Source organism: Mycteria americana, chromosome 6 (genome assembly GCF_035582795.1).
Source record: "Mycteria americana isolate JAX WOST 10 ecotype Jacksonville Zoo and Gardens chromosome 6, USCA_MyAme_1.0, whole genome shotgun sequence".
In the NCBI taxonomy this organism is placed as follows: domain Eukaryota; kingdom Metazoa; phylum Chordata; class Aves; order Ciconiiformes; family Ciconiidae; genus Mycteria; species Mycteria americana.
This window is the reverse complement of record NC_134370.1, coordinates 46,965,206-46,988,837: the sequence shown is the minus strand read 5'-3', so window position 1 is coordinate 46,988,837 and position 23,632 is coordinate 46,965,206. Positions and strand designations below refer to the sequence as shown.

The 23,632-nt window shown below is 49.0% G+C and overlaps 1 protein-coding gene across 2 annotated transcripts; it reads left to right on the top strand.

Moving 5' to 3' along the window:
• Positions 1–905: 905 nt before the first annotated feature.
• Positions 906–23,278, top strand: SORD (sorbitol dehydrogenase). Of its 2 annotated transcripts, none has more exons than XM_075505526.1 (9): positions 906–1,064; positions 4,647–4,680; positions 5,402–5,566; positions 7,709–7,868; positions 10,296–10,414; positions 10,891–10,956; positions 19,147–19,277; positions 20,131–20,252; positions 21,970–23,278. In XM_075505526.1, the coding sequence occupies exons 1-9, from the start codon at positions 1,005–1,007 to the stop codon at positions 22,133–22,135; spliced, it is 1,023 nt and encodes a 340-aa protein (XP_075361641.1). In that variant the 5' UTR covers positions 906–1,004; the 3' UTR covers positions 22,136–23,278. The 2 variants fall into 2 exon arrangements, with proteins under 2 accessions (XP_075361641.1, XP_075361640.1); XM_075505525.1 differs by having other exon boundaries at positions 908–1,064; positions 19,102–19,277.
• The last annotated feature ends 354 nt before the right edge of the window (positions 23,279–23,632 follow it).

The window sequence follows — 23,632 nt, the reverse complement described above, 5'->3', positions numbered from 1 at the left end:
CTCTGACTCATATAAGCATTATGGGGAATGACACTGATAGAAAAGAAATGCATCAGCCCTCATCTGCCTGGAACGTGAAACATTTTTGCAAGAAGGAAAGCAAATTCATAGATACTCCCATTCATGCAAGCAGGAGGAAACAATAATATTAGAAGTGCAGGCTATTTTTAGCTGTTTCTGGCAACTTTGCATGACATATCCTGTACTATTTTTCCAAGGAAGTCAAGCTCGGAAAGCTTTCAGCTTCAGACTGCTCTTAGGGAGCACTGGAGAGGATAAGCTTCTTGAGATCTTTGCCAACTCCATTAGCCAAGGATCTTGGGCAGAAAACTTCTTATCCCTGAAACCCAGAATTTCCATAATCTCAAGTTTTGGCCACATTCCAACGATGTTGCATCGGGTTGGGTCCAGGCAAGTCCACAGGCCCGCATTTTGTTGAATTTTAGCCAAAATGCACAGCGCCGCATTGACACTGGCTTCACATCAGCGGCAGGATGAACCAAGCCACTCCATTTAGCACAGAAGCAGCATGCACCCGGGCGGACATGACATGAGAGGGGACAGGGCCTGGTGGCACCCAGTTATGCTCTGGTGACTGGGCATCGGGTCCACTGCGTCTGTGCCCAAGGTGTGTCCAGCCAGGGTGGGGGTGCAGCGAGGGCCCCTGTCTGAAGCTGCTCCCCAGGAGCTGCGAGTGCCGGGGGGAAACTGTGGGGCTGAGGGGGCCCGATACTGCGGCCTGCCGGGCACCAGGCGCCCTGTAAGGGAGGACCAGCCGGGCCGGGGCCTGGGGCCTGCAGCCGGGGCCTGCGGTCTGCCTCCGGGGCCTGGGTCTGGGTCGAGGGCCTGGCTCTGGGGCCGGGCGTGCCCCCTCCGTGCCGCGGGGGCGGCGCCGGGCCTGGCGCGGAGGGCGGCCGGGGGCAGAGGGGCGGCCCCACAGCGGGAGGCCCTGCCGGCCCTTGGACCCGGGCGCCGCGCCGACCTCAGTCGCGCCGCGCAGAACCATGGCGGCGCCGGGGCAGAACCTGGCCGTGGTGGTGCACCGAGCCGGGGACCTGCGCCTGGTACGGGTTGGGGGGAGCGGGCCGCCCCGGGACCGCCGCGGCCCGGCTCGGCGGGGTCCGGGCGGAGGGAGCCGGGAGCGGGGCCCGCTCGGCGGAGCTGCGGGCCCGGGGCGGCCGGGCCCGATGGCGGCGGGGGGCGGCCCCGCACCGCGGCCCGGGCGGCGGTAGCGGGGAGCCGGGCCGGGCCGCCCCACCGCGCCGGCAGACAGCTCCCCGCGGGGCCGGGAGCCCGCTGCGGCTGAGCCCCCGGCACCGAGGGAGGGGCATCCGCCCCCCCCGGCTCCCCCGACCGGTGCCGGGTCAGTGAGCTGAACTGGCCCCGGGCTGGGAGTGGGGAAGGGCAGCGGCTGTCCCCATGCTCGGGGGGGGCTGACCCGTGGGGCAAGCGAGGCGCGGGGAGCCCAAAGGTTGGGGCTGCCCCATGGCTAAGGGCCGCCCGAGGCCCTCTTCGGGTTGCGCGGGGGGGGAAGCAGGGGACAGGGAGAGGAGGGACGGGGAGCGGGTGCTGTTCGGTAAGCAAACAAGGCATTCCCAGAAGGCAGAAACGGAGGGTGACGTGTTGCCTCTTAGGGCTCAGGAGAGGCCAAGTGAGAAGCAGGAAGGAGGGTTCAAAGGGAGCAGCTGCACGGGTCACTCCTTGTGCTGGAGTACCCTCGTGGAGAGGGGGGGCCTTTATTTCCGGTCGGTGCTTCAGACCGATTCTGCTTCTCAGACTGTGAATGCTTGGATGTTCCTGGGAGCTGAATCATTGCGGCACTGCTGGAGATTTGGGTTTGCCAGTTTGGCAAGTACCACATTGGGGAAGGAAGATTTACATGGACAAACATTGACAGGCAGTTTTCTGTACGAACAGTTCTGGCAGGAGGGCTCTTAGGAACATGCAGACTTTGGTTACCTGCAGCAGCTTGTTTGGAGAATGATTATCAGGGAAGCAGTTGATTTTTTACCATTCCTGCACAGCTCAAGCAACATGTGCGTTGTTTGTGTGGGTAATTCTTGTGGGGCTCCAACTGCAATTTCACTAGAAGCACGTGCAGCCTGACTTCTACTAGAAATAAAAGGCATCACCACAGTGAGTGAGAATTGAGATGATCCCTCTAGTTCAAGAATGCGTTTCCAAATCTGTGGTTCAGAAAGGTGCATGAGACTTGTGAGGGTGGATGCTGGCTCCATCCTATGTTGCCAGTCTCTAAACTGGCTTACACCCAGATGCATGAGTTTTCCTTGGGATATTCATACTGCTGGAGACATCGGAGGTGGTTGTCAGTGCTCCCCTGGCCTCACTGGCAGCCCCTCGGGGTGTGATCCTCCTGGGCTTCTCTGAAGTTTCTTTGCCACAGTGTGAATGGCACTCATTGCATTGCCCCACTGATCACATAAGGAGTCTAGGCAGCGAACTCTGAACTTGTTATTTGCATTATTGATAACTAAAGTTAGGTGAGATCATCTTCCCCGTAATTTGCACACACCTCTTGATTCATGTGGACGTGTTTCCCATGGGGAGAGTCACCATGACTTTGATAGCTAACCTGCGTTATGTGAAAATGTGTTGGCTTCATTTTTGTTGACTCTCCTCTTGATCTTAGGTGGTTGCCACAGGCTCACATTTGCTGCCACTTGAGGATTTATTGTTTTTTATGCATGTACCATATCCTCTCTTTATATGTCTCCTTTCACAGAAAACATTTGCTGCATTTCCTTCACATCCTCAGTTGCACTAGTTGCTGTCTCTGAACTTCTCAGTGAACAATGGACAGTGAGCAGAACATGCATCCTGAAATACTTTGGGGTCTTCCAGTCTGGTCACTCCCTGTTTTCTACGAATCAAGCTGGAGGATTCACTTTCCACCAAGATGTCTGTTTTTCAGCACAGCTGTTATTGAAAAAAAAGTGTTTTTTTCTGGGCTGAGGAATGCCACATACACATTTTCAGCTAGAGTTGGCTTGCTTTATCTCTCACCATGTACTGTTCTGTTCAGTCCCTTTGACATAGCTGAGGTGGTCTGTACTTCTGATGTGTTACCAGATTGCATGCTTATTGGACATTTTCTATATAAGAGGTTACATCTAGATCAACGTCTTCTAAAAGTAATGCTCTGGGCTGTGTCCTTAGTGGGACAAAACAAACACCCCACGTAGAAAAAATGCAGATACAGTTCTGAACATTGAAAATTTCAGTAGGTTGAGTTGTACTTTGATTTGCACTCCAGTGAACAGAATTTGGGCCATCCTGCCCACTTACAGTACTGATTATTCAGCAGGTATTTTAACAGAGCAGCGCTTTGAAAATGTTTCCAGAATTTCTCTTTTCATGATGTTTAGATTGGTGAAGCACAAAGTACAAATTGAGGAATATGCTGGGATTGAGAATGTATTTAATTAGCTAAAATGCAAAACAGTGCTTCCCAAAAGCAGGAAGGGATACTCCGCTTTCTCTGCAGTAGGGCAGCAGAAAATCTTGTGTTCGTTGTTATGTAGCAGCTTCTAACTGGTGAAGCTAATACATGGAGGACTGCTATAAAGCGATTGCTCATGTCTCAAATCCAGAGGTCAGTTTTCTTGCTAACTGAAGATGCTCTTGCAAGGAGAAATAACCGACCATGGGCTCACTAATGTATATGCACCAAATTTTTGAAGAGGAACTATGTGAATAGGAGGTCTGCTCTAAGGTCTTGTCCCCAATTTGAGGCTGTGGGTAAAGGGGTCTAAGATGCATGAAAATTTGGTCAGAAAATGGATTATGAAGAGTTCATTGTTAGCACTAACTACTTTGGTGGGGCTTTTCTTAGAGACATGATCCTAGAGGTAGGTGCTGGGTGGGTATTGTACTGTCTTGATGTTGTAAAACCCAACAAAATTATTCCTTTGTCTTTTGAGGCAGCTGAGGGAGTTCAGTGAAGGCAAAAGGCCTGCAGACCTTTTGAGTGGAAGGGTGACTTGGGGCCAGGTGACTACTTTTATAATTCTGGTTTTATCATTCATCTCATAAAGAGGTGTCATGCCAGTTACAAGAGGATGTGACTTTAAATGTGATTTACAGTAATGTTTACAATTGACTTATACATTGAGTTATTATTATGTAGTAAAAATATTTCCTATAATTTATAATAATAATAATATAAACACTGCAATATTAATACTTTATAGAAATAGGTGGTTCAGAACCTTCCTGGTTACAGAAGGTAAATTTTTTTGTCAGCCAGTGGGATGAAGGATTCAGCTGAAACTTGAGGCTGTTCCAGGGCAGGAAAGTTTAGTATGTGGCTCTTGTCTGGGCAGGGAAGGGCAAATTACTGCAAAATAATTTGGAGAGTGGATTTAGAAGCTGTCTGTGTGCTCACTTGTAACAGATGCCCACGTTACTCCACCGTGCAAGCAAAATGAGGTGAGCTTAGGGAGACAGTGTGGACTGTGCATTTAGATCCCTCCTCGTTGCACAGCAATGTCTTATTGAGCAGACAGAACCAGAAACCTGATCTGCTTACGGATTTACCTGAGCTAACCTGGACTGACTTTCCACGAGGTATTCCCATGGCTATGCACAAGCAGCTGAATGCTATTTTTTTTTCTTTTTGTCCATAGGAAAACCGCCCAATCCCAGAACCGGGTCCCAATGGTAGGTCTAGAGATGACTGCTTCTGTCTGCTTTCTTTACTGATCTCTTTCTTTTCTTATTCTCTTTTGTTGCTCCTTGATATTATAAAGAGATAAAATATTTCTGAGAAAGTATAAAATAATCCAAAAAAGAATGTGTAGCTGAAACAGATAATGCTGCATTTCCACTCAAAAAGAAGAGCTGGAGCAGTCACAGATACACCCCTTTATGTAGCTTTTTTTGCTTCCTGTTTCATCAGTTCATGTATTTCACATTAAACAGCTCTTGGGACATGTCAGATGATCTTATTGCAGAACTAAATATTAATATGCTAGGCATATGGGCTGATAGAAATTTGATTCACTAACTCACCAGGGCTGAAATCATAGCTTGGGGAGAAGGAAAAATTAAATGGACTTGCTCTTTTATTCTTGCTCCAGTAATAGTCATGCCCCTCTTAGATTGTATTAGCTTTTGTTGACAGGGGTCTTACCGTATTTTAAGCTTCCTTGATTTGTAAATCCTTGTACAGTTTTGTATTTCAGCAGGTGTGTCATGAATATGCCATCCATCCTAATGCATGCACGTGCAATTCTGGTACATTTTTTTAATGCTAGTAAATTCAAATGTTTCAATGCTGGCTTGGCCTTTGTTGTGGGGCACAGGGACAGCACATGTGTTGCTCTCCCAGTGCCAAGAAGGTAAGTTTTCCTGCAAGGAACGTTTTTTCCTTTTCTGGCAGAGGTCCTCCTGCGGATGCATTCTGTTGGGATCTGTGGGTCCGATGTTCACTACTGGCAGCACGGTCGAATTGGGGATTTTGTCGTGAAGGACCCCATGGTGTTGGGGCATGAAGCTTCCGGGACTATTGTCAAAGCAGGATCAGGAGTGACTCACCTGAAACCAGGTGTTTGGAATCAAAACTGTCTTTTTATTTGTTTTCCTGCTAATCAGTTCCTGAGAATGTGTTGATAACAGGCTGTGCTTTTTTGTTAGGTAAATTTATCTGATGTTCTGAGCTGTGAATTGCACGGTGTGACCTCCTTCAAAGAGTGTCACTGTGCTGCTATTAATCACCCAGCTTGGCCACTGTAGTTTATGGTATTTCTTAGGTATGCTTTATCCTGGGATGTCTTGAGCTGGTCTGACTTTATTTTAATGCAGAGCAGAGTGTATGCTGGTACACGGTGCCTTTTGAAGAAGCTAGATAAAGCTTCAGAAACCATGTGTCTTGCTCTTGCCAACAACCTGCTGTTAACATTTCTTCGCTCTGTGTGTTCTTGAGGGAGCAAATGGCCTCCTGTGGTGTAGAGAGGTCACTGGAGCAACTGTACCAGGCCCTGTGGTGTGACCTCTACAGTTCGCGGTGCTCATGAATGTCCTAGAAATGGGCTGAGCAGTGAATTTTGCAAAGTTTGCTGATGATAGCAACTTAGGCAGGGTGGAGAGGACATAGGAGAGCTAGCAAGAGTTACAGAGAGACCTTAAGGGTGCCTGGGCAATAAGATGCAGGTGAAATTCAATGCAGATAAACATAAAGTGGTGTCCACGACAGAAGAAACAAAACCAGCTTCATATCTAAAATGATGGTCTGACCATCACTGCTGAAGAGTGAGACCTTTGGCTCTGACACAGTGCATGGGAATGTTGGCTCAGTAATGGTGAAAAATGCAAATCAGTGTTGGGAAAGGGACAGAGACTCAGTCAGAGGACATCATTGCACATCTGGAGCTCTGCATGCAGTTCTGGTCTCCTCCTTTCCAAAGGGATATAAAAGAAGTGAAAAAGTTTCAGAGGAGGACAAGGAGATGACAAGATGTGGAGCAGCGTCTCTATGACAAATGACTAAGTTAGGAACTTGAGCTAGGAGCTGGAGAGACATCTCAAGGACGTGTGACACAGGTCTGAACGCTCAGGGAGGGCAGGGAGAGGGCACATAAAGGTTACCTGTTCTCTGGTTCCTCCAATACAAGAGCAAGGGACAGTGGGAGCCAGGTGCAGCATTCACCTAAGATGTAGTAGACCTGCAGGCCTCCTTGGCAAAGGATAACGTGGATGCTAAAAGTTTACATGGTGGAAGGTGGAGGATAAATTGTCGGGGGTTACTAAATACAAAGAAACCACATGCAGCTTGGGAGGCCCTGCAGCTAAATGTAATGGGAAGCTGGGAGAACATTCAGTATGTGCTTGTCTTGCTCCTCTCACCGCCAGGCATCCCCCGTTGGCCATATCACAGGTGGTGTAGTGGACTATATGGCTCTTTACTTTGATCCATCCTCCTGCTTGTCACTGTGTCTGACTGAAAGCCTGTTGGTGGAGAGCTTTGCTGAGAGATTTGGCTTTGATTGGCTTCCTCTGCCAAATAAAAAGGGCTGTCTTGTGTCCCTTGTGTACTTGCAAGTTGTACTGTGGTCACACAGTTGTTTTCTTTAGTCCATCCTGCCTCGTGATTGCAATTAAATAATTACTCTTTGTCCTGCAGCATGTGTCCTTCCAGCAGTCTGGGCTACTCCATTGTAGCATCAAGATGTCTCTGTTCCCCAGTAAGTCCTGCCTCACTTCTGGGTGTGCTTCTGCACCGTGAGCTCCCTTCCCAAGGACCAGCCCTTTCCAGCTGGCAGTGTGGTGGCCAGCAGAGCTCACCTGCTTTGTCCTAATTATTTCCTCTTCCAGTTACTACAGATTCTGAAAAAAATCTGATCACCATGTGATTGCCTGGGGTGTGGGCTGCCTTTTCATCTGCTAAGGTTGAGTGCAAGGCAGCTGGAGAGAGGTTTGTATGTGGCTGAGCTTCCATCTGCTCTGTGTCTGTGCCTCTGAAACACCGACTCTTTTCAAGTAACTGTGAAGATCTTGGTGATGAAGCTGCTGTGAAGGAAGTGTTAGGAACTTGTCTCGTGCACGTAGTGTGATCTTTCTCAGTTAGCAGATGTCCCTCATGCTTCTTTTGTGCCAGGGTTTCATGCTGTCTTCCGTGGTTGTTCGGTGCTACTCATACCTATGTGCCCACCTTCTTCCAGAGTAACACAGTCTGCTTTCACCCTGGCAGGTGATCGAGTGGCCATCGAGCCCGGTGTCCCAAGAGAAATGGATGAGTTCTGCAAAAGTGGCCGCTATAACCTGTCTCCAACCATCTTCTTCTGTGCAACGCCTCCTGATGATGGGAACTTGTGCCGCTACTACAAGCACAGTGCCAGCTACTGCTACAAGTTAGTCGGTGCTCCCTCTGCAGAGAAATATATACTCCCTGGTGGGGATTAGCTGAAGCAATTGCCTCTTGGCTCTTTTCAGTATTGTAGTGAGCACTCTTTACTGGAACACAACAGGTTTCATTGCTTTCTGATCCATAGATAACATGTATAAGGCTTGGATGGTAGCCACTTTGCAAACGGTTTGTCAGGCAGGTGTAGTTTATCTGCTCTGGTGCCAGACATAAACAAACATTTCTTGCATGTTTCCTGGGATGTCACCACTGCTTTACCCTTTAATTATTTTCCTTTTCCTATTTGCTCCCTGCTCTTGGTTTCTTTTCTGTTGTCTTTTTATATCCTTGCCTTCTTAGGATGATCCCTGAAGGTCTTTGTCTGATTCTTTGAGCTGAGCTAGCTTTATTGCTCCTTTTCAGGAAGCACCACATTGCTGACACCTTACTCTGTCATCTGAAACAAAGTCATCCTACTTAGAGCAGAACAGGAACAGAAAGCAGTGTCCCTGCTAAGCTGCTTTTCTGTGTGGCGCTGAGTGGCCTCACTAAGCTCCCAGCATTAAACATTTGTTTTCATATCCGGTTCAGCAAACTTGAGTATGTTCTTAATTGTGGCAGGACTGACACATGTGCTTAAAAGCAAGCTCAAGTACTCTGGCAAATATGCTAGAAACCCAATAAACCTCTGCAACATGATACCCACATAAGTGCATTTACATGAGTTAAAAATAGTCTAAGGTAGTGGCCACCTGAGACTGGTCTACCTGTGGAGCTTGTTCTTTCTCTGTCTGTGTGGAGCTGATACTTTCATGAGCAGGAACATCCTCAGGATTGATCTTTTGTGTCTGCAGAGAAAGTGTTCAGGATCAAATCAGTCAGGAGGAGGCACTTGAATGCTCTTCTCATTAGAGTCCTCAGACAGGAAGCTTCTTTCAAAGCGGATTCCAAGCAGCTGCTGTCAGGATGAGATGCTGGTCTGGATGGGACTTACTTCTCACTGTCCAGACCTGCTGTCACTGATTTCCTGTGTGTTGCTAAAATAACATTTTCTGACAACATCACGAGTTTTTGCTTGGGAGGAAGCGACTGGTTTGTAGCTGTCTTCTTCCAGGGAGAGATCTGCTTTTTTCTCCAATTTGAGTAAATATTACTTTGGCTAAATTTTTTTTCTTAAGCTGTGAAATGCAAAGCCTGGATCTGGTGCTCCCGGGTTCAAATCAGCAATGCCGTGGCCGACTGATTCTCAGATTCCCAGAGCAGATTCCCTGGCATGAAGTCACTCTGCCAGCACAGATTTGCTAAGAAAAGATGATGGCTGAGCTCAGTGGGTTCTCACATATTTGGGCAAGTGTTGTCTGTCCCTCTGCAGGCGGACAGACTCTGTTGGGTACTCCGAGTAATTTGATGGAAGTGGGATCATGCCACAAAGCTGCCCTCCCCATTGATGGGTCAGTACCCAGACCCAGTAGGAGCAAATGTGATGCCAAACTCTCAGGCAACCGAACTTTTGGAGTCAGCCCTTCAGTGCCTCCTGGAGATAAGGGACATATAGACATCTTAGAGCTGTCATTTCCATTGCTTTGTGTTGGCCTGGTGAGATCTGACCTCAGGCTTCCCAGGGCTGTCAGAAAGACTTTCCTTGCAGACACAGCTCCTGGAACCTGCTGTGTGAGACCCCACACTGGTGGCTTTCTGGAGGGCTGCATTGTGGCACTGGGATTTATTTCCGTCAGCAGTTCAGAAGGGTTTCGCCCCCCCTCTGCTTTTTTCCGTCACTTATGCTAGCTGCATTATGGTGCTGTTTCTGTCTAAAAGGTGTTTGATACCCACTGTACACATTTTTCCTGACTGCTGGGAGGGTGCGTGCTGGGACCAGTCCACTGGTTGAAGCACTTAGTGCATCAGGGGAGGATATCCAGGGTGTGATGGTGAGACCTCGATCTGGTTGCCTTTGTTTTATGTGGCATCACCATTGGCAGCAAGATGTTTTCTAAAAGCATGGAGCTGAATGATTCAACGCACATGACGGGTCTGGGAGCTCACTGATGGGTCCCAGCCATAGGACAGCCTTTGAGGTGGTGCATACGCAACTGTGGGGTTTATTCCAAAGGGGATGAGTGGCAAAGGAGCTTTAGGGTTGACTCACCACGTACTGGAGAGATGGTGTGGGGAAGTTTGTGGATCCTCGTGTTTGGTGCTTAGGCAAATCTTACTGGTAAATGGTTTAGGTGTACTTGATGCTGCTTCAGAAGAGAGAAGGAGGCAATATAACCTCTTGAAATGCCTTCCAGCCCTGCATTTCTCAGACCAAGGGTGAGGCTGTATTTTGCCACTGTGATTTAGACCCATGTTTGGTCTTCGAGTGTCATGGCTTTCCTCATCACCCTCATAAACCTCTTTGGTGACTGTTGCTTGTGTCTGGTTCTTGCAGGCTTCCAGATAACGTCACTTTTGAAGAAGGAGCCCTTATCGAGCCCCTTTCAGTGGGAATCCATGCCTGCAAAAGGGCAGGAGTCACTCTGGGAAGCAAAGTCTTTGTGTCTGGCTCTGGTATGGTGAACGTATTCAGTCCTTGGGTTCTCTGCCTGCCATGGCATGGAGGGGGATGGACAGGGTGCAAGCTGTGCTTCTAGGCTCTGCTGTAAGCATGGGTCATGGCAGAGTTACAGGGATGCCAAGGGGCACCTTGAGACTGTCCTTGCCCATGCTGCACTACAGTGCTGCATTTTGAGCCGCCCAAATGCCAAGTGCAGTGTCTGGGCATGCTGAGCCTACCAGCTCGAGGGAGCAGAGGAGCGGGTGGTGTTTTCCTTGCGGAGTCCCCTGTGTACAAATAGCTGCTCTCTCAGCAGCTGGTCTCACTGCCCTGGGATGGTGGTGATGCTGTGATCCCAGAGCTGCCCACCTGGAAACACAGTTGCAGCCTCCTTTAGCCTAGGAACATACTGAGCTCTGGGCGTGTTCAGAGCTGGCAGCTGGTGCTGTCTGGCAGCTGTATATGTTCTCTTTCTCCCCTTTGTATCCAGGACCAATTGGCCTTGTTAACGTGCTTGTTGCTAAGATGATGGGTGCAGCGGCTGTGGTAATTACAGGTAAGTCCTTTTAACAGAATCACAGAATCACAGAATCGTATAGGTTGGAAAAGACCTTTAAGATCATCGAGTGCAACCATAAACCTAACACTACCAAGACCACCACTACACCATGTCCCTAAGCACCTCATCCAAACGTCCTTTAAATACCTCCAGGGATGGCGACTCAACCACTTCCCTGGGCAGCCTGTTCCAATGCTTGATAACCCTTTCAGTGAAGAAAAATTTCCTAATATCCAGTCTAAACCTCCCCTGGCTCAACTTGAGGCCATTTCCTCTTGTCCTATCACTTGTTACCTGGGAGAAGAGACCGACCCCCACCTCTCTACAACCTCCTTTCAGGTAGTTGTAGAGAGCAATAAGGTCTCCCCTCAGCCTCCGCTTCTCCAGGCTAAACAGTCCCAGCTCCCTCAGCCACTCCTCATAAGACTTCTGCTCCAGACCCTTCACCAGCTTCGTTGCCCTTCTCTGGACACGCTCCAGCACCTCAATGTCCCTCTTGTAGTGGGCAGCCCAAAACTGAACACAGTATTCGAGGTGTGGCCTCACCAGTGCCGAGTACAGGGGCACGATCACTTCCCTAGTCCTGCTGGCCATGCTATTTTTGATACAAGCCAGGATGCCATTGGCTTTCTTGGCCACCTGGGCACACTGCTGTCAACCAACACCCCCAGGTCCTTCTCTGCCAGGCAGCTTTCCAGCCACTCTTCCCCAAGCCTGTAGCGTTGCATGGGGTTGCTGTGGCCCAAGTGCAGGACCTTGCACTTGGCCTTGTTAAACCTCATACAATTGACCTTGGCCCATTGATCCAGCCTGTCCAGGTCCCTCTGCAGATCCTTCCTACCCTCAAGCAGATCAACACTCCCACACAACTTGGTGTCATCTGCAAACTTACTGAGAGTGCACTCGATCCTTTCGTCCAAATCATTGATAAAGATGTTAAACAGAACTGGCCCCAACACAGAGCCCTGGGGAACACCGCTTGTGACCGGCCGCCAACTGGAGTAAACTCCATTCACCACCACTCTTTGGGCCCGGCCATCCAGCCAGTTCTTTACCCAGCGAAGAGTACACCCATCCAAGCCATGAGCAGCCAGTTTCTCCAGGAGAATGCTGTGGGAAACCATGTCAAAGGCTTTACTGAAGTCTAGATAGACAACATCCACAGCCTTTCCCTCATCCACTAGGCGGGTCACCTTGTAGTAGAAGGAGATCAGGTTGGTCAAGCAGGACCTGCCTTTCCTGAACCCATGCTGGCTGGGCTTGATCCCTTGGTTATTCTACCAATTCATTCAACCCTTATTCTTAAGGGTTATTATTAACCCTTAAGAGTGTGCCTATTTCCCACAATACAAAACTTTGACTAGTTCCACGTTATTCCTTCAAGGTAACTGCTGGGGAAGGCAGCCCAAGCACAATGGAAAGTCTGTTCATGAATGGAGTAGTAGCGTGCCTGTCTGGAGGGAGTCCTAATAAACGCTTCATTCCCGAGGACAAGACTTTGATCTTTGCACTAATTGAAATCTGTAAGAAGGTGCAGGTTGCAACTAGTGCTTCTCTGCTAGGTTAGCGGACCAGGGTAATAGCTTCTGCTTCCTAGCACAGATAAGTTGTGTGGGTGGAGTAGCTACAGTGCTTCAAGGAGAATAAACCAGAGGCTAATGAGTGGTCCTTGGATCAAGCCTAGAGACCTTTTTCAAACTTTGAGCAGGTCTTTCAGGAAGAGACAATGCATCTGTATGACAAAGCTCCGAGTTACAGAAGCTCCGCTTGCTTCTGGTGCCTCTGATCACTGACTGTTTGCTTTTTTTTTTTCTGTTTTGAGCTCTTCTGACCTCAACTTTGTGTTTTGCTTTTGGGTCATAGATCAAGCCTTGACGATCAGGTTTTGTCTTCCCTGTAGTGCTTATAGACCTTGATTATATCTGCTTCTAGTCTTCACCTAGGCAAGCAGACCAGGCAACACAGCATATTTTATACCCTGTTTGGAGCTGTTCTTGGAGGTTTGCTCTGAGCAGGTTTTTTTCCTTCCTCTTGTAGTGCTAGGTGATGACCTGGACATGTGTTTTCACAGTCCTTTCTGTGTCCAGGCACACTGTCCCTCTCTAGTTCTCTTTTGCTGCCCTTCTTTCTGCTGTCCTGCTGGGGGGTTCTGATTATCACTGATTATCTGCAATGACTGAAATGACCTTTTCAGGGTCCCTGCGTTTCAGAAATGGGCCTTCCTTGCATAACTGTGTCCTGGAAGTTTCTAGTTCTCTGCCGCTTGCAGCCATGTTTTTGTCTAGCTGCGCCTGGAAAACCGCTGAGGATGGAGATCATACCTTTCTGGGTACCTACTCCAGGATTGCACCACCTCCTAATGAAGAAGCTTTTTCTGGGGTCCACTCACAAAGTGTCATTTGTGCGTATTTCCCCTTGTATTGTCTGCAACAACTGAAATGAGTCTCCATCGTCTTTGCAGCTGTCCTTCTGGTTGTTCCAGACAGCTGTTCTATCCCCGCTTCTCTTTGCCCTGCTAACCCAGCCCAGCTCCTTCCACCTCTCCTCAAAGGTCAGGCTATTCTCTGTGTAGCTTGCCCAGAAGAACTGAGAGCTGGAGTAACCTCAGGAGGTTCCCTGGTTGAAATTTCTACCTGGGGTTTGGACAGGGCCTGGAAGTGGTGTTTCCACTACTCTTTGATCCTTCTGAGCAGTGGTGGCTGTTACAGGTATGACTAGACAATGAGCACAGGTTGCTGCAGTGTTTTTGGGCCAAAGACCCAACATGGACCTTTCAGAAGGCTGTTACTCCACCTCCCACACTTCAGGCCAGGTGTATTTTTGACCTCTCTATTACTGTATATCTTCAGGTCGAGACAAAATTCAGGTCCCACCCTCTTGCTTTTGCAGAAGCATTCTTCAGTAGTAGCTCATGTCAAAACCTGAGGCAGATTATTGCCTTCTCCTCCCTAAATCCTCTTGCTGCTGAGTCCAGGGCACTTTTTGCTCTGCTGGCCCCAGCCTGCAGGCATGTGCTTGGTGGGCGTGATCAGTCCAGGCCTCAGATTTTGCGAAGTGTTGTCATTTGAGGATGATAGTTGCTATAGCAGAAAAAGCAACTCTGCCTCTTGAATCACATATGAGGAAACTTGCTGCCGAGCAATGGTTGACCCGGTCCTTGGGTGGGGAAGGGCTTGGTGAGCTGGCAGGGGTTGGTGGGGCTGAGGCAGCTGGTTCAGCCTGCCGCCCCATCCCCAGTCCTACATGGGTGTATTCTCCCCTGTAACACTGGGAGCTGCTGTTTCCTCTGCCTGTAGACTGCTACTGGGGACCTTTGGCAAGCGGGTCTGTATAGCATGTGCCATAGGGCTCCAGGTGGCTATAGGAAGTTCTTGATACCTGGTTTGTAGGGCCAGCAAGCTCAGCTACATGGAATTAACCCCTTCTTATCTTTATGCCTTGGCCTAGGTAATGATCCTGACTTGTAGACATCTCCCACCTGAGAGGTGTTTGTCTGAGATGCTCAGAGACACCCATGGAGGTGCTGTCCCTAATCAAATATTTGTACGTGACATGAGCTGAGGAATGGGTTTAGTTTGGCTTGTTGCCACTGGGGATTTTGCTGCCCTTCTCAAGGAATTGCTTTTTGCGTCGGCTTTAGGAGCCAACACCTGTGAGGTGACTGTCTGCCCACAAAGGCACTCTTGTACTTTGCTGCGAGATTCTTTGAATTCATTGCCCGGAGTTTTTATGAAGCGTTTGTGAAGAGCTTTGTCTGTACAGCACTTAAGGCTTTAAAGGTTTGTGTTTGTTTTGACAAGCTGCACACAAATATAGAAATGTCTAGAAGAGCTTATTCCTGACCTGGGGAGAACTCACCTCCTACAGCTTCTGTGGTGAGTGTCTTTGGCACACCTGGAGTCAATGAATTTTGGAAAGTTACATCTCTGCCAAGGGGTCGGGTCCCTTGTCTGGGACTCCCAGAGAGCAGCTGGCACTGTAGCTAGAGACTAATGCTCAGCCCAGCCCTACCCTTCCAAAGGCTTGTGTGCACCAAAGCTTGCCTTTCCTCCCAGATACGGCAGTTTGCCTGATAAAAGGTATTACTGCTTCTGATAACCTTTGTTCTTCTCCCTGAAGCGCTTTATTCCTGGCAGACTAGCATTCTTCCTTTTTTTATTTTTTGGGGTGTGGGGGGGTTGATGTGTTTAATAGACTGCAGTTGGGTGCAGACGATCAGTTTGTTTCATGGGTCCTCATCTACTCTTCCCTAAGGTTTATGGCTTTCTCCACTCCACTGCTGAATGGGTGTGATTGGTATTTATGGGCAATCTCCTTTCCTTCTGCCTTGCTGTGGACATTGCTGTTGCTCTGAAAAGCTGCTTTTCTCCTTATAGGCATGTAAAAGAGCAGCCTTATTCCCCAGTAAGTGAAGTGACAGTTTGGGTATTCATATGGTGGTGCTGGGCTGTCTTGCCTTACTCTGTCTGTCACTAAAAGGTACACTTAGTAATTCCTACTTAAGGGAAACTATTCCCCTTGTGCTATCTAAATCTGAAGTCCTGGGTGCCGGTGCCTCCAGAAACCCTGGAAGTCAAGGTCAGGGAAGATGAAAAACTGGACAGAGTTCAACTCCTTTGTGAAGGAAGATCAACATAGGAAGTGTGAGAGCTTCAAAAGTACTTGCCTGTTAAGTTGGCTCATAAACCATCACAAGAAGCTTAAATGTAATTTGATAACTTCCGTGGGAGCAGAGATACAAGAACGGGCTACTCTTAGTCTGGCAGCCAAAACTTTAATTAGCTCCAGCGGCCAGAAAGTGAAAACAAATTTCTGACTAGATGCAAGATGCAACACTTTAATTGTATAATTGACCAGTTTCCCAAGAGTTGTGTGGGGTTCAGCCACAGTAAGGTTTAAAATCTGAACGACTTGGTCCTTCTCAAGACTCACAAGTGACTGGAGCTCTAAACAATATGGTAACCTTCTCATTTCATAACCTGCAGATCTGTCAGATTCAGTAAGTGCTTAGCGATGATTCACTTAGGGCAGGTGCACCAAGATGTTATCGCAGTCCTGACGGACCTGATGGTGTTGCTGCTGTATGCCTCTCCAACGCGAGGACTTCCCTCCCGAGCAGGTCAGCAAACCAGAGGCCAACTATAGGAGAGGTGTGGGGTTTTGCTGCCCAAGAGCAACTTTTGTGGCCACTTTGAAATACATTGGCTGGCAGGACAGCCTGTCTCTCCTGTTGCTCCAGGACACTGCCTCTGGATGTGTTTCTGCCAAAGAGACAGTATAAAACATATTAGTGAGTGGGCAGATACTACAAACAGCTGAATCCAGCTGCATCTGCTGTACACTGGTGTTTTGAGCAGGGCACTTCATCGGGAGTTTGGTCCATTGCTGGGAGCACTGTTGAGCCCCCGTGGTCTCCTTGCTGTACACTGAGATTTGGGAGGCACCAGCCATGCCAGGTGGAAGTGCTTCTTAGCTCTTCAGGTACCTCAAAAATAGCAGCTCTTGCTCCTTGAGAGGTCTCTGAGTGCAGCTCTGCTAGCAGAGGCTCAAGCATGACCATACACACGTCCCAGTGCTCAGAGCTTGGGAGAGACAGATGTGACTCATGCCTCCTGCAGCCATAGGAACAAGAACCCACATCGAGGCTTCCAGGGTGATGCTGCCCTTACTTTTCAGCCTTGGCTTTTCTTCCTTTGTCTACTTTTTATTACTCTCTGTTCTCGCTTCTTGAAGCTCCCTCCACAGATCTCCTGGGTGCTCATCTCAGTGGGTGTGCCCGCACCTGGCATCCCAAGCCCTCCTGCTGCTGTTGGGGGCATGTCCGTCGCCTGCCCTGGCAGTAAGTAATGTCACATTCGCTGCGTGATGGGCAGGGCAGGTCCTCTGGCCTGGCTTCCTCCCAGCGCTGGGGCTGAGTCAGAGTGGCTTATGTCAGAGCAGTGGCCTCATCCTCCTTCTCTTTTCCCTTAATATTTCCCCCCTACCCCCATCTTTGACTTTTCTGAAGACTGCATCCTGGTGAGAGCAGTATTTTCTTCTTTGTGGTGAGTATGCTGTGTGTCCTGGAGATGAGTGTGCCCCTGGCAAAGGCATTATTTTCCCAGTCTTCAAGCCTAGGACCTGTGGCAGGAGGCATTGCCCACCCCTCAATCTTGGGTCTAAGAAATCTTGGCTGTTGCATCCTCCTTCAATCTGGACATCTTTTCCAGTGCCAGCGCACATGCCCCTGTAGACCACTGCTTCAGTGCAAGGCAAAGAGGCTGTTTCTGCCTGGGAAATACCACTCTTCTTTTCTGCTGTCCACCTCCTCATCTCCAGAGATGTCCTAGTCACCAGTGGTGCCTGGAGAGGGGTGGGTGGCTTCCTTCCAGGGGATATGGAAGAGAAGAGACAAACAGTGTGGCTGCCCACCAGGGCAGCTCGCTCCATGGTACAAACCATTTTATGGATCTTCAAAAGATATTTATGGCGCTGTCAAGAGGTACAGCTGTGCCCTCACAGACATTTATCATCACCAGCTTTGTTGCTCTGTGTTAATGGGGTATCCGAGGTCCACCATGTCACCAGATCCACTCCTTTTTTCTTATGGGCTTGCCTGCTAATTCATCTGTGGCAGAAACTGCCTTGAGAGATGCTCAACAGCCTCCAGTGCTGTTACAAGGAGGGTAAAAGGATGGGAGAGGTCTGTAACAGCAGGGACGCACTTAGTGTTGCCAACTAATGCATTCTGCAGTTTGCTCAGCTGAAAGCATCTGCTGATGGCTCATTGAGGAAGCCCTCAGAGAGCTCATGATCTGCTCTCATCTGGTACCGTTAGAAGTGAAATGGCCACGTTAAGGATCTTCTGAGCCTGACGTCTCCTGTCAGAAAGGCTTCTCGGTGCTGTGCTGTCCATAGCCAGGTGATTTCTGAGCCATCAGGGTGCAAGGTCAGAGCAACCTTGCATCTGCCTAGTGCCCTTTGAGAGATATCCTTGAGGGTGTGAGCAATAGCAAATCATCTTGAGAGCCAGGGAAGGAAAGTACAAAAGTGAGTGGTGTTTTTTTGCCTCACTGTAGGCTCCTCTGCGGGTTAACTCGCTGAGTGCCTGTATAACGTGTTTTTTTACAGTCCTTTTTCACTAGTGGATTAAGGTCCCACGTGAATTAGTGAAGCTGCTTCATGAAAGAGTCATGGCCAGAGAGGCACTGAGCAGTGCAGGGTTAGACAGTGGCAGCTTTGGTAAGACACAACAGCACTGTTCAAACAGGGCGAGTGTAGGTCAGCACTGCCCTGTCTGTCCTGCCCTCCTGCTGCCTTTTGCCTTTGCCTACACTGAGGTTCCTCTGCTCTGCAGTGAGCATCAGGACAGCAACACGCAGTAGCCCAGGGCAGGCACAGTGGCATGCCAGTGCTTGGCCATGGCTGTTCCTGCTGCAGTTCCTGCATCGATGTGCATGCCCTTTGGAGTTAAGCTTGGCCTTCTAGTTTGTCTTGGCATACTGTCGATGTTCCTGCAGTAGCAAAGAGAAGTTGGGAGATCTATGAACTGATGTTCTTATAGAAGACACCCCTTGCGTCTAGCGGTGACAGCTGTTCCTTCACTTGGACATTGCTTTGCATGGTGTGGATTTCGTCTGTGAGTTTATGCTTTAACCTCTTTGAAGCACACCCTCGAGCCTTTGGCATCTCCTGAGTCTTTAAGTTGTCCCCGTTGCTTGTCCTTCTCTGCCTGCCTGGAAAAGTGAGCAGGTCTCCTCACTGCCTCCTTGCTGAAGGCTGTGTGAATTTGAGGGAGGGAATGTAGACCATCTCCTCTCCTGGTTGTGTGCTGCCCTGTGAATGCATGGTCAACCCCAGACAAGTGTGCTTCCATCAGGGCTCCTTGACGGTGGCCTACTTACATCAAGGGTGGGAAGCCCTTTGGTCTGGGTGGTCTACATAAATTCTTGAGAAGGTACGAGTGGGCTTGAGCTTTCTGTCTTCTCCTACTATGTAACAAATACTCTCTTCTCTCCTGAGATAGTTGACAGCTGGTCACCAAAGAAGGTGGCTCTGTTGAGACATCAGATGGGGGTATGAAGCAGATTGCAGGCTCAGGTTATTGCTCCCCTTCTGCTTCATATAATGCTCCAGTTCTTGACTTCTTTTGTCTTTCCTCAGATTTATCTGCCTCTCGCCTGCAAAAAGCCAAGGAGGTAGGGGCAGATTTCACCATTCAGGTAAAGAACGAGACCCCACAGGAGGTGGCCTCCAAAGTCGAAAGTCTGCTTGGCTGCATGCCCGACATAACTGTGGAGTGTACAGGAGTGCAAGCTTGCATCCAGGCTGGCATTTATGTGAGTACCACTTGTCCCCAGGGTAGAGCAGTGGTGACATTGGTTTTCCTCTTTCTGAGACGCAGCAGTGAATGACAGTTATTTCGCTCCCACAGTGTTTAATTTCAGTGGGCTGGGTGTGGCGGAGAGGAGGTGCTCGTTAGACAACAAACTAAGAGAGACAAAGAGGTCTCACTTAGTCTGCCTGATCTTTGCAGGCAGCGTGGAGATAATTGTGTGATTTGATGCTCAGGTGCTTTACCACTTACCAAAGAGACTACAGTAAGACCCCGGAACCCAAGCATGGCTACGCAGCAGTGTCAGGCAGCTGGTACAAGTAGGGCAGCATCTTCTATTAAGTTGAAGTTATGTCCAAATAAGGAGAATAATTAAGAAAATTAATTCCAGCAGGTGAAGAAAGCAGTTAAGGAGGGGATGTTTTGCTGTCATGAACTGCCTAATGAGAGGATGTAGAGAAGGTCATGCAGAGTTTCACAATGAAGGACAGGAGACAAATGGGACAAGCTGCAAAAAGAGAAATTCCAGTGGAGCATCAGCCTCTTAGTTTTAAATCTCTCCCATTGAAATCCGAAGTACTTTTCATACTTCTAAGTACCAGTCATTTTTCAGAATGAGATTTAGATACCAAAATCCTTCAGGGATTTTTGAAAGATTGCTATTTAAACATTGTTTATTGCATGTTTTCAAGCTTACGGGCACCTGACAGCATCCTGCCTCTCCCCTGGCTTCTCCGCTGTGCCCTGGACAGTCCATTACAGCCACAAAGTGTGGCTTTATTTTTTTACAGACCTCTGTGTAGGCTCTGGTGACTGTTTTTTGCAAAATATAACATATTTGTGTGTTCCTTCTCCAGGCCACTCGTTCTGGTGGGACCTTGGTGCTGGTGGGGCTGGGGCCTGAGATGGTCACTGTGCCCATCGTAAATGCTGCCGTGCGGGAGGTGGATATCCGTGGGATATTCCGCTACTGCAACACGTGAGTCTTGTGCAGTGTGGGCTGATGTGTCTCCAAGTCTGTCCTTAAGAAATTCTTGCTTTCCACAAGGAGAGAGGACGTGGAAAAGGCTGGTTTTCCTTACAGTTGGTTAAACCTCATGTCACTCTGAAATACCAGCTCTGCAGTGCATACAGTGTGACTGATGTGTCTTGCATTTTCTGCCTTGGTTCCTGGAAGACTTGACCACAACAAAGCAGCCCAGTTGGGTTGTCCCACTGTCGTGCAGCATTTGGTGCAAAGAAAGGAAGAGAACCAACAAACCCTTACTCTGCTGTAAGCAAGCAGGCCAAAATGAAAAAAAACAAAAAAATGATAATTAACATTTGTGCCTTCAACTTATGCCTTGTAGAAAGGGAAGGCCAGGTGGTGGGGGTGTTTTGGAGACTGGCTTGTCCACAAGCGTGCTGGCTCATGGCATGGCAGAGAGGAACATACAGCTTTTAGCTGCTTTAACCCTTTGTGCTGGGAGATCTCTAAGCAGCACCTTGGCCTGGCACTGACCCCTCACTGCTTTGTGAAAAGCTGGCTGCCTCTTGGCTGCCACCTTCCTAACTGTTACATTGTCAATTTTGAGGCAAGTGATATGGGGAATCTTAATTCTGGTCAAAGAGTCAAAATCCCAAGCATCTCATCCTGTGTCAAGCTGTGAATACCCAGCCTTGCTGGTGGTGCCCAGCTCTGCTCTCCTTGCTCATCATGGATGGAAATCATGTCATCAGTCTTGTAGGAGATCAGTGAATGCTTGGATGAGCAAGAGCCATGTTTAGTTTTCATCATTTTGCTGGAGGTGAAGATATATCTGGAGCCAGTTTGAAGGCGTGTGTGCTTTCTACGGAGAACTGAGCTGCACGGCTTGTGGACAGGCAGGTCTTTTAGTGTACTGAAAGCTGGCCTTGCCCTGAAGGCAGGGAAAGCTCAGCTGTTGTCTCTTTGGTCTTGTTCTCCTTGGGCAGGGCTTGAGACCCAGCATTCCACACTTGCAGCCTGGTTTCTGCTGTGTTCAGAGCTGTAGTTTCTTCCTAGCAGAGCAGGAATGTGTGCTTAGTCTGTAGAGGTTATTTTACAGGAAGGATTTATGAGATGTAGTCAGGTTCCTTCTTAAAATGAGAAATGTCTTTAAGTGGGTGGTTTGGGAATTAGATTAGCTGCTGTATCCCTTTGTATTCTCATCACTCTAATTTGGCCTATTCAAATGGAGCAGCAAGGCAACCAAATTGCATGAGTCTCCGCCAAAGACGTTGGAAGCTGACTGAGGCTTTTCCTTTCTTCTCCCTGCACCAAGTCAGTGAGCTTGAACTCCACAGTGATCAGTCTGCAAGCAGGGTAGGGGGAGAGGAGGCAGGGCAAGAGGAGAGCGGCATACAGCATTTTTGTTTTTCATTCGATGCTTCAGATGTATAGTTGTTTCCTGTGATTTTCACTTACTCAGCCTCTTGAGGGTGAAGCATTGCCAACTGTCTGTGTTTATAGCAGTGCCTGCCTTCTCGGTGCTTAACAGCCCAAAGCAGTTGGCTTGTCCCATCTGCCATGCCTGATGCATGAGGTTCCCCCTCTGGAAGATTCTTTGTGAGCAAAATTCCCCTTGGTTGCCTGGGCTGAGGAAATTACTGTAATGAAACGAGGCTCCTCCATGCTCTTTCCTTAGGGCTCCAAACTGGTGACTGCTCTCATCTCCTGCTCTCCGTTTCCCTTGCAGGTGGCCTGTGGCAATTGCTCTGCTTGCATCCAAGCGGATCAACGTCAGGCCCTTGGTTACTCACCGCTTCCCCCTGGAAAAGGCTCTTGAGGCGTTTGAGACCACCAAGAGGGGTGAGGGGGTAAAAGTCATGCTGAAGTGTGACCCCACTGACCACAACCCCTGAGATGCCATGGTGCCTGGCCCTCTCCCCTGTTACACTGCCTGCCTGAGATGCGAATCATGAGGCCGCAGGAAGCTGATGTATGGCTGTTGCATGTTTACACAGTCACCTTATGCAGGCGCTGCTTTGTAATAGAGCTAGAAAATCAAATGATAATGAGGGTGAATGGCACTGAGGGACATACCGTTAGAGTATTAACAGGTAACTACAAATGGAGAACCAATAGGGAATAGCTTGAATCAAAACGCTGCTGTTTGGTTAGAGAGAATGGTTCACATGGTTGGCTCTTCTCCGTCAGAGCCCATGCACAGAAGAGCCTGGGTCTCTCTGCATGTATTGGGCAGAGCCACCTGCGTGGCCAGGGCGTTTGTCTGTGCAGACGTGCTGCAGGAGGGTGTCACCAGCCACATGGGTGAAGCGAGGATGGAGATGCTGGCGTTCCACCTTCCTGCACCAGCACTGCCCTGGGGCTGTGGTTGCCGTAGCTCTTGCCATGTGGCAATCCCTGCACTCGGGATAGCCCTACATGAATACTCCATGTTCCAGTTGCACCTTCCCTTGGGGATGCTCAGGGACTGTAACAGCCTGTGGAACAAAGCCTGGCCAGCCCATCTCTGCAGGAACTGTCTGCACATTGAGGTCATTCTCTCCATGCTCTGCAAATAGCAAACTGTGGTCCCAGAGCCCAGGGCTTTTTGGAGAACATAGTCTGGAGGCCAGCTGGGACCATATTTGCTGTGTAATCCCCCCCAGCAGCTCCCTGTGGGGCAGAAAGGACCTTTGCAGAGCAGGCTGGAGTGTGTTTGCAGGTAAACTGCCCTGTCTCCGGCTGGGACTGCAGAGAGCCTTGTCCTTATGTGGCTCCCAAGGAGGGGCTGCAGTTGAGGGGCACAGCTAGCTTTTAGCATGGAGGGAAGTGCAGGTGAGAAGTAAGGGGACAGCATCACTCAAAGGTTTTACCACTGCAAATGAATCATAACTTTTTGGGGATATCGGGCCTTCCTGCTGAGTTTGTGAGCCATGAACAAGGTACTAGTGAGGTAGCAGGTTGCACATTACAAAATCTAATCTTTGATTACAATCATATTAATTTTAATACTGGGAGATCAGTCCCTTTCTTGGGCCGGTACTGAACTTTCCTCAATAAATGCTACCTACCTGATGTGTCTGTGTCCACTGAAGTGTTGGGTGGGTGGTTTGAAGGGGTTTCTGACTTTCGGCCCTGGGGACTGTGCAGACCGCTGGGCTGTTGCGCTGCTGGGTCTCGCCAGGTTGCAGGCGAGCTCAATGCTGGCAGGACCATGAAACCTTAAATGACCCAACTGCTTGCAAATCAAAGCTTGTATTTATTGCAGAAGTGGCTAAGTTAATCTTGGCAGAGGTGGAAGTCTGCAAGTCCATGCTGTGTTTTAAGAGGCTAAGATGTGACCCAGGGGAACTTCCCATAGGCAGAAGGAGAAGCAGTCAAAGTCCTGCTCAGAGTAAACTGAGTTGTTAATG